The sequence below is a fragment of the Eptesicus fuscus genome, chromosome 24 (genome assembly GCF_027574615.1).
Source record: "Eptesicus fuscus isolate TK198812 chromosome 24, DD_ASM_mEF_20220401, whole genome shotgun sequence".
Lineage (NCBI taxonomy): Eukaryota > Metazoa > Chordata > Mammalia > Chiroptera > Vespertilionidae > Eptesicus > Eptesicus fuscus.
This window is the reverse complement of record NC_072496.1, coordinates 10575192-10587958: the sequence shown is the minus strand read 5'-3', so window position 1 is coordinate 10587958 and position 12767 is coordinate 10575192. Positions and strand designations below refer to the sequence as shown.

The 12767-nt window shown below is 50.3% G+C and overlaps 1 protein-coding gene across 1 annotated transcript in view; it reads right to left on the bottom strand.

The window, feature by feature from the left end:
* USH2A (usherin) overlaps positions 1-12767 on the bottom strand; it is a 407070-nt gene that overhangs the window by 28497 nt on the left and 365806 nt on the right. The window contains exons 62-64 of the mRNA XM_054712927.1: positions 10463-11970; positions 8797-9118; positions 304-513 (exon numbers count right to left, since the gene is read on the bottom strand). Coding sequence (XP_054568902.1) covers positions 304-513; positions 8797-9118; positions 10463-11970 — 2040 coding nt within the window. The remainder of the gene's footprint in view (positions 1-303; positions 514-8796; positions 9119-10462; positions 11971-12767) is intronic.

Below are 12767 nucleotides of genomic sequence, written 5' to 3'. Positions count from 1 at the left end.
GGCACATGCCCAGGTTTCAGGCTTGATCCCCAGTGAGGGGCACGCAAGAGACAGCCCATCAATGATTCTCTCTCATCATTGATGTTTCTCTCTCTCTCCCTTCCTCTCTGAAATCAATAAAAACAAAGAAAGGAAGGAAGTTAGGAAGGAAGGAAGGAAGGAAGGAAGGAAGGAAGGGAGGGAGGGAGGGAGGGAGGGAGGGAGGAAGGAAGGGAAGGAGGGAGAGAGGGAGAGAGGGAAGAAGGGAGGAAGGGAGGAAGGGAGGAAGGGGGAGGGAGGGAGGGAGGGGACTCCATTACTCACCACCAGCTCTGCCCCATCCGAGCTGTTGGAGAAGAGCCTGTAGAGGCTGACAATGCCATTGGGCTGCCCAGGGGCACTGATGTTGACCACAGCTTGGGTAGAAGACACAGCGTGGAACCTGGGGGCCCTGAGACCTTCTGGGGGGGCAGGTCCAGTTTTACACCGAGTCCAGCTACTGGGGGCTTTCCCTGCTGCATTCACTGCCCAGACCTTCAAAGAGAAGTCATTGAGACCAGTCAAAAGCAAGATCACCTCAGGCTGACAAGGCACAGTTGGCACCCAAAGTGACCGAACACGACAGAATGGGATATACTTGGATCTGGCAACTCTGTGACCACAAAGAAGATTGGTCCTTCCTCTTTATTTGGCCTTTGCCCCCAAGAACGCAGAGGGGCTTGTTGGGGAGCCCTGACTTCAGACTGCAGTGGCTGACTTGAGCTCGCTGGAAAACTGCTGGTCTCTGGGCGGGAGGTGGCAGGGTTTTTGTCAGCTTCTGCAAACTGGACAGCTCTGCAGACTCCTTAAAACTCAGCAATTCTTAAACACTGTCCCCACCAAATCTGCATGAAAATTAGATTTTCCTTTCATCAAGGAGGGAATCAACATATGGAAGGATATATAATCTTATTTATCAAGAACTATTTGTATAATTAAGCACGAATATCCTAAAAGGTTGCCTTGGGTCATCATTTGCATGAGTAAGTAATTTGTAGGGTGTCAGGTACAATAGACAGAGTAGATGGATGTGTGAGTGTATAGGGTTAAATTAGGCCCAATAACAGCCAACTACACAGTGATCAATCAGAATGATAGATCTAAATGACAATACGAGAAGACTGTCTGCGTGTTTAGAAGTACCAGTATTCCTTAGTAAGCTTTCATCTTGTGCCGTCTAACTTCAGGAATTTTTTTTTCTCATTTGGTGTCTTTTTTCCCATCTATCTATCTATCTATCTATCTATCTATCTATCTATCTACCTACCTACCTTCCTACCTATCCACCCACCCACCCTCCTCCTCATCCAACCATCCATCCATCCACCCACCCACCAATCCATCCAAAACTTGCCCTGAGCTTTTAAAGACACATCTGGAAAACTGGTTTGATTTTACAGTCCACACTTTCTAGGTATGCTGTGTCAAAAAAAACCCCACAAATACAATCATGCAGAACTTTCAAAATCTGAGACATTTAGAAAAAAAACTCTAGGAGAGTACTTGGCATTGAGAATTTAGTTTTGTTTTTGTTTGCTTTGCTTTGGCATCAATGATATCTTCAAGAGAATAAACACTGGAGAGATTTTTAGTAGTTAGGCCAACTCCCATGAGTGTCTCCCTACATTTTTTTAGGAGCGGATTCCTTTGTAAAAGTGAAACTCCTGATGCGGAAATGCTCTTGGATGGCTGTCACATGCAATTCTGCAGCCCCTTGCTGCTGGGATGGCCACAAGCCCCGTATTTCAAAGAGATGACTAACCTACTTCCATAGCGGAACTTGCTCTTTGCAGAGTTCTGATACAGTCTCTCATCATTTGCATGATAACTGCCTACATTTTATACACGCTACAATTTACAAAGCACTGTGACATACGCTAGCTGACTTAGCCCTCCCAACAGAACCTTGTAGGGTGGTGGATAATGTATCATTAGCCCATTTTACAGGTGAGGAAATTGAGGCTCTCTTGTTCAAAGTGACAGAAGTTACAAGAGCTGAAACTAGAATTCTCTCCGAGAAACTTTTATCGCTCTTTCCAATATATTGTGTGTTTGATTCTGTATGTCAAATTCTCAATGCCAAGTACTCTCCTAGAGTTTTTTTTCTAAATGTCTCAGATTTTGAAAGTTCTGCATGATTGTATTTGTGGGGTTTTTTTTGACACAGCATACCTAGAAAGTGTGGACTGTAAAATCAAACCAGTTTTCCAGATGTGTCTTTAAAAGCTCAGGGCAAGTTTTGGATGGATTGGTGGGTGGGTGGATGGATGGATGGTTGGATGAGGAGGGGGGTGGGTGGGTGGATAGGTAGGAAGGTAGGTAGATAGATAGATGATAGATAGATAGATAGATAGATAGATAGATAGATAGATGGGAAAAAAGACACCATAAGTGAAGTGAATTACGTGGAGTCAAGAAAGTTAAATAACTGGTCCATAGACAGATATCTGTGATTCTGGATTAAAATCTCTTCATTTGCAAGGATGGAGAGATGTGCCCAGGTTGTATTAGAGGATGGAGGCTGGTTTTGAAAGGCACAGGGAAGTACAGAGAAGGAAACCAAGCAATGGGAGAGCCAGGCCTCCTGGAAACCCAAGTCCAGGTCAAAACACCACTATAACCTCCCCCGCTGGCATGGCTCAGTGGTTGAGCTTCGACCTATGAACCAGGAGGTCACAGTTTGATTCTCAGACCCATGCTGGGGTTGTGGGCTCCACCCCCAGTGGCGGGGGGGTGGGGGGTGGGGGAAGGTGCAGGAAGCAGCCGACCAATGATTCTCTCTCATCATTGATGCTTCTATCTCTTTCTCCCTCTCCCTTCTTCTCTGAAATCAATAAAAATATATTTTAAAAAATACAATAAAAACCACTGTAGCTGCTTTTACAATCCCTTCTGAATGGGCCCAGGTCAGTCTGAGAGGGGAAGTTAGTGAGGAGGTCAGAGGTCAGGACTGATAAGAAAGTCCCTGATTGCTCAGTCTGCTGCAGACCAACCCCTTTTACTGCAAATACCTTTCTATGGGTGTGGGGAGGGGCATTTTTTATTTTACACAAGGAGTGAAAAAACTTTTAAAGAATATAGGCAAAATAAGGAGCATATATTGATACCAACTTCTTTGCTAAGAACAGGGTTTTGGCTGCTGATCTAAGGGCATACAGAACTTTAGCGGGGGTCACCACGGATGGGGAAAACAGAGTAGGTGTAATAAAATAAAAAGTCAGCAAGCTGTCCATTGATTACTGGGCACCAATAAGAGAGAGCCGAAGTGCAGGTCTGACAGGAAGTAAGGATGGCTCCTAGCAAGTGCTTAGCAGGGTTCTGGCCCAGGCTTCTGCTCATTTATTTTGCTCTCCTTTTTGATGTAGATTTAGGGTCACAGGAACCAGGAGGGCTTTGTGATCCTGGTGCTGGCAGACAGGACTAATCCTCATGGCTTCCTGAACTCCCACTGGCTGGGGTCCTACTTCCAAATGGGATCTAACCCACAGTATTTTTATGATGCTTTGAGTCTCAACATTACCGTTTTGCTGCATTTCTTCAGAAACAGTCTCTCCTAAAAACGAGGCAAGAGAAAACTCCCCACCCCTAACTGGGAATGGATGAACCAGTGCCTTTGTCTTTCACGAGAGACCTTCATAATATAGGGCTCTTTTTTTTTTCTCTCTCGTCTTTCTTTTCAGTATTCAATCAATTTGAGATCAAAATAGCATTCATATAAATCAACACGCTTATGCAAAGCAGGATCAGCTATTCACATGAGTCACTCTGAAAATGAAAGCAGTGACGAGGGGAAAGCGGGCTGAGATAATGAGCATCACGGATTCCACGAGACTTGAACCACAGGCAGTGTTTCTGTGACACCGAACCCCCAGAGGGAAGGGAAGGAGGCACGGACGGCGATATTTCCTCTGCCTCGCTCCGGTGAGGTGAAAGTCCTTCACCCAAAGTTGCCATGGATTTTGGTCTCTTTCCAGCTAAACAAGAGATGAAGGAAGTGGAGTGGAGTTCAAGGTTCAGAATAAAAATGCGAACAGATTATGCTTATGATTTCTAAGGAGAAACAATGGCCTCAAGATTTGGGTCCATCTTTATGGGGGGAAAAAAGCAGAGATCTTGCGTGGGAAATTTTGAGCCGGGATCTATGAACTTCAATGAACTAATACAAAAATCAAGAAATAAAATATCTTATGAACATAGAATTATCCTCTCTCTCTCTCTCTCCCTCCCTCCCTCTCTCTCTCTCCCCCCTCTCTCTTTCTCTCTCTCATTCTATTCACTCTTTCTCTTATTCTATTCAATGTATGTATGTACGTATGTATGTATGTACGTATGTATGTATGTACGTACCTACCTACCTACCTACCTACCTAGTCACCATTTACCTAACGGACAAGCCATTCCTTTTGATTTGTATCCCAAGATTCCCTCCCATGATCACTGGGAACAGAAACACACTGTGTGTGGGCTGCTCATAGAAAAAAAGGGACATTGTCGGGGGAAGGAGGGTGAAATAAGGTTTACAAATTCCATGGCCAAGAGAAAAATGTACGGATGCTGCTCAGCTTTGATTAATTCAGAGTGTCCTTATCCCGGAAGTATCCAGCCAAATATATTTATTCTTTCATAATTAAAAAAAGATGGTTAAAGTTTGCACTGAGACAACTTCCTAATTTGGGTGCAGCAAACACTTGTACGCGTGAAGGTGTGTATACACACACGTTACAGCTGTCAGAGGGAGGGATGTCCCCGTGAAGGGCCGTAAAAGTGAGTAGGTCAGCGCGGGCCGAGTCAGGTGCTTTCTCCTTTAGGGTTTCAGTGTAAACATGAAAAGGGGTCCAATGTCAGATGTCACAGAAAACCCAGGCCAACCATTTGAACAAACAGAAAAGAACTGAAATAACTGAACCACAAATTCTAAAACTGACCAGTAAACTATTAGATTCATTTCTGTTCATATTTCTATTTTTGATCTAAATTTTGAAACATCTAACTAGCGGTTATTACCATCTTTATGCTACTGTCCATCAAAAAGTATTTTTTATTGACTCTTCCCTCCCCCAAGGACCAATTAACTGCATTTTGCCTTAAAATTTTTAATTACTTAACGTGTCAGCATCTGCTCTCTACACTTTCTGGATCCAGCGGAGGTCTCTTGGATACACCGTTTGCTATCATTTTCCATAAAAAATAGAATATAGGAACAACCAAATTCAATCAGCGAGCGATCTTTCACAGAAAAGCCCTCTCATCTGTTGACTCCTGACGTAGTGACAGTAGCTGCCTTGCTCTCGGAGCAATTTGCGATTTTGCTGCTTATTGTGAGTTGAATTATAACAGTGACTCTCAGAGGCTTGAGCTAGAGAGAAATGTCTGAGGGTTTTGAAACTTTGGAATATTCTATAACATGCTTCCTTCTGCAATATGACAATTTTTGATAAAATAAAATGCATTTGGACACCACCAAGGACATAGGAATATCAAGAAGCAGGAGGGGGCAACGTCATTGCTTAGAAAAACTGGAGCAGGGAAATAAATTTTCCTGACAATTCACATCCAAAATACATAAAAATCCTACATGAACAGCCATGCCCATAATTAATAACTCAAGTAAATAGGTTGCATGTTAACAGGCAAACTATTAAATTATTTGTTTCCCGGGGGCATGTAACCAGACTGTTATCACAGTCCCAGGAGGGAGACAAATAGATATTAAAAAGGTCTTTCCAATACCTGTATTGGCGAAGGCCAACAGCTAATTCAATAGATTCGATCAGAATCCCCATTTCTTTCACTGCCCCTGATTTATGACTCGGGCTGTGGTTAGTCATCACTCAGTGCAGTTTGCTCTCCAGCGCTCATAAATTATGCCTCATAAATAAAAAGATCCAATCAACGAAATCATATCAATTCATCTGCAACCTTGGAGTACATCTTCCCGGGCGCTCGTGCCAATGCCTTCTGAGAGGGGAGCTTGTCTTGGCTTCTGAGTGTGTTCGAGGAGCAGAATGCCAACGGGGCTCTGGCACAGCTGTGGTCAGAGGGACTCGTGGCTAACAGGAAGGCGGGAAGACGGAAACGACACGACTGCAAGGTTGCTTTCTTTCATAAGCAGTCCTGGGGGGCTCCAGCCAAGGGGGAACTTGCTGAAAAGCTCTATGGAGCTGCCTCTTTAACTGGCTACCCACCTCACAGGCCTATGCTCAGATTTACATGACGTACATTTTCTATACATTTATGAAGAATTGGGTGGTAAGTAAGTGCATTTATAAATATTTTATGAAGACTGTTGAAAGCCCCAGAGTTGTATGCAAATGCAATTTGGAGCTACCGTGGAGTGAATTTAAGCGAATGGTCTTTGGAACCTGGATCTCAAGGTTCAAATTTGAGCTCTTCCGCTCACCCACTGTCTCCTTGGGCATGTTAACTCACCTCTTGATTCTTCCGATTTCTTTTTTTTTTTTTTTTAATATTTTATTGATTTTTTTACAGAGAGGAAGGGAGAGGGGTAGAAAGTTAAAAACATCGATGAGAGAGAAACATCGATCAGCTGCCTCCTGCACACTCCCTACTGGGGATGTGCCCGCAACCAAGGTACATGCCCTTGACCAGAATCGACATGGGACCTTTCAGTCCGCAGGTGGACGCTCTATCCACTGAGCCAAACTGGTCAGGGCGAGTCTTCTGATTTCTAAGGTGCACTATTGGCAATAACCCTATCTCCAATGGTTGTCGTGAGTACATACGTGTAAAAGTCTAACATAGTTCCCAGCACATAGCAAGCACTCGACAGGTAAAGCTGGTTATTAATATTACTGGTCGGTAGAGTGTTGGAAGAGAGAGTGGGACTAAATAGCAACTCTGTGACTCCGGCTGCTATGAATCAACAACAGCAAACCCCGCACAGCATTCTGGGTTCCGCCCGCTTCTCTAGGGGTACCCTCCTCCAGAGGCTCCTCCATTCTAGAACTTCCGAGGATTAGGATAAACGGAAGCCTGGCTTTTCAGAAATATTGTTTCTACATCAAAATTTGCTGACTGGATGGCATTCTCTACTTTGCCTTATTCATTAACACTTTCCAAACCATCCAAAAGTATGAGCAGAAGCAAACCTTGGAGCAATTCAATGGCTCTTCAAAGAAAAAAATATATATATATTTTCCGTTTCCATTACGGATATGGGCATCAAGGAGAGAACCGTGTAGCTTCCCAGACGCTGATAGGCATCTTGGTAATGATCAGACTCATCGGCAGATAGATAAATCAATTTACAAGAAAGAGCCTCAGCCATTTCTTAAAGATCTCAATTGAAGGCATCAGATTTACAAAAACGCATGAACACTTTTTGTTTCCACCTGTAGATGTGACTGCTTCATACAGACCTAGACCTTCACTGTGAACTGAATGGCAACGCACCCTTAGGCCCAGGAATTACTCGCAGGTGCAGTTCTCTTTAAGGGAGCCAGGAGAGGCAGGAAAGGAGCGAAGAGGCGCGCACACGTGTGAACCAGGGCGCGCACACGTGTGAACCAGGGCGCGCACACGCACTAAGAAGAAATGATCTCCTATCGGAATGACGGGCGTGATGGCAAAACAAAGCCGTGGGCCCTGGCCCAGGGGCAGATTTCAGATTTCTACTCATGGAAACGTCCGATGGCCTTCAGTCCACGCGGGAGCACGGAGGCTCTGAACTCTTAGGACAAATGCGCTGCCTTGTGTCAGACGATATCAGTAAACCATTGAACCCGGAGCCGGGGAGTTGGGGTCGGGCGCAGCTTCCTTCCTGCGGGAGACGCTAACCAAACAGAAGCCTCCAGGCTGGCCGGAAATACGTTCGAGAGAGTGATACCTCCTTACATGCGTGTCCAAAGCCAGACAAAAACCAGGCTCAGGAAGTTTTTGCTAAACGGGACACAGAGCGCGCTGGAGAGGGACGGGCCGAGGGGGCAGCCCGGAGAACAAGCCACTCATCACAGAAATGCAGCAACAGCCCCTGCGGATGGAGGGTCACTGTCGTCCTGAGAAGAGCAGCGGCAGGAGGCGAGGGGCTGGCCCGCCTCGCTGAGGGGCCGGAGCGGTGGGATCCCCCGTCCCCTTCGACCCTTCCCTCCATCCCTTTGGGGGCGGGTGGGCCTGTGGGAAAGCGGCCGTCCAGGGTGGGCTCCCACAGCACCCGCCTGCAGGGCAGACCCACACGAGAGCGAATCACAGGGTTCCCTCCGCCCCAGGCTGACCTGTCGCTTCTCAGCCCCCCACCTCCCTCCCCCAGGTACGAGGCACCAGGAGCCTCTGGAGACCCCGCGTGTGCGAGGGTGCTTATGTGTCCCAGGGGGCCAGTGTCAGGAAAACTAAGGAAGTCACCCACAGCCTGATGCAACGGAAGGGGGTCCGGGCCGGTCCCCAGGAGCCCGAGGGGAGAGTGTGACTGTGATGCAGGATTACTGAGCGCCCTCCCCGCAGGTAAGAACCGCAGCTGCTTAGAGAGTGGACTCACACCCCGGCCCCCTCTGCAGCCAGGATATTAACCTCCCTAAGCCCCGTGTTTCTCTAAGCGGCTTTTCAAAATGTAAGCACTTTTCAAAGGCAGGCGCCAATGTGTGCCTACAACCTGTATTTTATTTAAAAATATATATTGATTGATTTCAGAGAGGAGGAGAGAGAGAGAGAGAGAGAGAGAGAGAGAGAGAGAAACATCAATGATGAGAGAGAATCACGGATTGGCTGCCTCCTGCACGCCCCCCACTGGGGACGTGTGAGTGGTTGATAATACGCGTTTCTTACCTGGTACTCGTACTCGGTGAAAGGCAGGAGTTCGGAATCCATAAAAGAGCTGGCGCTGCCATTATAGGTGAGAACCGGGTTCGGCGGCCCAGGCTGAGTTGCCACCTGTCTCTTGTACAACTCAAAGTATAAAACGTGTCCATTTGGCCACAGCGGCCCTGCCCACCAGACAGAGACCGCGGGCTGGAACGCCCCGGGAGCCATCCGCACCTCCAGGTGTGGGGGCGGCTGCATCGCCGGGGCCGTCTCAGGGGTCAGCACGGATGCCCAGTCACTGGACGCGCATCCCAGCGGGGTGCAGGCTTGAATTCGTGCTTCGTACCTTCAGGACACAAGGCAGAAATTACCCGTTATTGGCAAAAGAGAGTTTTGGGGTTTTTTTGGGGAGAATATTTATTAAATTAAGAGTTGCCCAGGAGTTGTGGCTCAGTGGTTAAGTGTCGACCTGGGAACCAAGAGGTTACGGGTTTGATTCCTGGTCAGGGCACGTGCCTGGGTTGCAGACTCAATCCCGAGTAGGGGGTGTGCAGGAGGCATCCGATCAGTGATTCTCTTTCATCACTGATGCTTCCCTCTCTCCCTCCCTCTCCCTTCCTCTCTAAAAAAGAAAAAAAAATCAGTAAAAATAAACCCTAAGAGTTTTTGGATAAAAAGGCCAGTAAGCTTATATTTATTCTTATTGAAGCCGATCCTTCTAGAAAGTAACCAAGTTGCCTGGCTGCTGTGGCTCAGTTGGTTGAGCATCTTCCCGGACACCAAAAGGTCATCAGCTCAATCCCCAGTAGGGGGCGCGCAGGAGGCAGACTATGTTTCTCATCAATGTTTCTATCTCTCGCTCCCTCTCCCTTCCTCTCTCTCTAAAATAAATTAAAAAAAAAAAAAAGTAACAAAGTCATATTTCCATAGAAATTCTAAACAGCTGAAATCCTCCTGGCTTTCCAAAACAAAGCAGCTCACCTGTCTGGGAAGGGTGGGCGCATTCTTCCCCCAACAGGAGCGCGTGGGATAAACGCTCACGATTCTCTCCAGCACGCAAACCCTTCCCGTCTGCGGAATTCCTGCGCCCCGCGGTGCAGAAGGCGGACTTGGGGAACCAGCCAGCTTCCACAGCCTTGGGCTCCCCTAACGCTGCAGCGGGGGCTCACAGTCTCCCCAGGAGAGCCCCCAGGCCGGGAAGGAGCACCGGGGAGGTAAGGCCTGCACGGCCATGAACCCCACACCTGATACCTGACACTTTACAACCGGCTCCCTTACGGCACGAGGAGACCTTCCGGGGCCAAAGGTGACCCCGCCACACGACAGATTATCCATCACGGAGACACCTTATCGCCGTCCAGTTCAACTCCACCAATCCATTACGTTTTGTCTGCTCGCTGGTCTCCTGCCGCTTGCAAAGGTCTCTCTCTTCACATAGCAGGACCGCCCCCTCCCAACAGAGGGGGGTTCTGGGAGCAGTGGGTGCCTACGGCTGCAAATGCGAGCTTTGGGCTCGGTTCCCACACCCACCGATTCCATGGCACCCCCAATTTTCCCTCCAGCACCTTTCCTTCTCCCTCATTCCCTTTGGTTACGCAGACGGGGCCGGGGGTGTCACCCATGTGGGGCTCCCACCACAGAAAGGGCGGAGGGGGGGGGGCTCGCTCTCAGGCCCAGAGGGAGCACCCACCTGCTGAACGGCTGCAGCTGGTTGACTGCGAGCACCCGGGTGCCAAACGAGGGGTGACTGGCGTTGATGGGGACGATCTTGGCTTCTCCTTCCAGCAGCCCTCGGACCAAGAGGGTGTAGTTGGCGATCTGGCCGTGAGTCCTCACCGGGGGGTCCCAGGCCACTGAGATCTCCCGGGGACCCCGGGCCTGTAATTTCGGGGGCCCCATCCCTGAAGGCGCCGAGGCGCTGGTCCGGTCCCTGACGAGGGGACTCACCGCCGCCCCCCGGCTGTTGGTGGCCGTCACCGTGTAGCCGTACTCCACCCCGGGGGTGAGAGTGAAGTCGTGGTAGCGCGTTTCCGGGCCGGAGTACACGATGGTTCCATCCCGGCGAAGTTCGTAACCTCTGACCTGGCCGTTGGGGTGTCTGGGGGGCCTCCAGGTGATTTCTATGGATCCCGAGCCCGTCACTTGCAGTTCCGGAGGGTCCATGTCCCGGGGCGGGGCCTCCATGGTGCGGGCCGAGGTGGGCGCACTGGCTGTGCAGCCGCCGCGCGTGCAGGCGACGAGGGAGACGCTGTACCGAGTGTCCGGCTGCAGGTGGGCGAGCAGCAGGGACAGGCCCCGCCCGGCCAGGTGCTCCTGACCCTCACTCCGGAGGAGATACCTGGTGATCCTGCCGTTCTGCGCGGATGGCGGCGACCAGGACGCGCGGATCTGCGTGGCACTGAGGGCCCGGAGGCCCGGCGGGCGCACCCCCGCGGGAGCAGCCTCGGGGGTGGTGGTGCGGGCCGGCTCGCTGGACCCGCAGCCCCCGCTGGTGCAGGCGGTGACCGCGTAGCTGTAGGTGCAGAAGGGCAGCAGCTGGGCATCCGTGTAATGGAAGGTCCCGGCGTCGAAGCGGAGGGGCCGGGGCGCCCCGCTCCGGTGGAGCCGGTAGGACTGGACGGCGCCGTTGGGCTGCGCTGGGGGGAGCCAGGTGATGAGCAGCGTTGGGGGACCCACAGACACAACGGTGATCTCGGGTGGGGAGAGCCCTTCCGGGGGCGCCGGCCCGGTCCTCACCGCGGTCCACGGGCTGCAGGCGTGGCCGGCTGAGTTCCACGCGTGGACTTTGTATTCGCACGGCGTCCAGGGCGGCAGGCCCGTGTCGTTGCACACGAACGCGCCCCCGTCAGCCGTGTACTCCGGGCAGACCATCCGCTCCTCCGTCCGGTTCCCCCACGCGCCCCCCTCCCCGCACCTGCGGATCACTTCGTAGCGGGTTATCCTCCCGTTGGGGTGGACGGGCTCGGGCCAGGCCAGCTCCACGCGGGTGGGGCCCACGGACCGGATGGCGGGGGGCGCCTGGGAGCCGGGAGGGGCCTCGTCTGTGCGCACGGGCTGGGGCGCCGAGTGGGCGCAGCCCGCCCGGGTGCAGGCCTGCAGGGTCAGCGTGTACACAGTGGACGGGGCCAGGCGGTGGAGGAGAAACTGGCGACTCAGGCCCGCGTACCGCAGGCTGCCGTCGCTGAAGATGCTGTAGGTCTGCGGCCGGAAGAGAAGCAGAGGGAGGGTGAAGGTGGCATTGGATTTTTTTTTTTTTGGTGCGGCCACCTCGTCCCTTTAACCTTTCCCCGCTGCTAGTCCTCATCGTGATGACCCTCACCCGGAAAGAATGGTCCGATACTACCTTTGGGAATATGATGTCAAGTCCATAGAAAGAGGAGCAATGTTTTTCTTTGCTCTTTTTTAAAGGTTGGATAGTAGATAAGTGTATATCTACAAGCTAAGGGCTGCTGAACATGATTCTTTGACTTAAATGAGTGCTTGTGGGGATTCCTCCTAGTTGTAGTTTTTAAAAAGTAGGGAATAGCCTAGCTGGCGTGGCTCAGTGGCTGAGCACCGACCTATGAACCAGGAGGTCACAGTTCAATTCCCAGTCAGGGCACATGCCTGGGGTGCTGGCTCCATCCCCAACAGGGGGCGTGCAGGAGGCAGCCAATGAATGATTCTCTCTCATCATGGATGTTTCTATCTCTCTCCCCTCTCCCTTCCTCTCTGAAATCAATAAAAAAAATATATTTTTTAAAAGGAGGGAATAGCATTCAAATTCCCTCTTTTATGGGTACTAAGTGCCCTGGCCTCATCCTGAGTAGGTTAAGCAGGTCCCATCCACATTGTCCATCTCCCATGACATTTCCTGGGAAATGGAATTACAGTGCTTCAGCATTCGTACCGGTGTGTGCGTGTGATTGTGTGTGTAGGCGCACACACGTATACATTCATACATAAATGCAGATACCACCTTGGATGACGAGCTGGAACTAGCCACTGTATTCTCT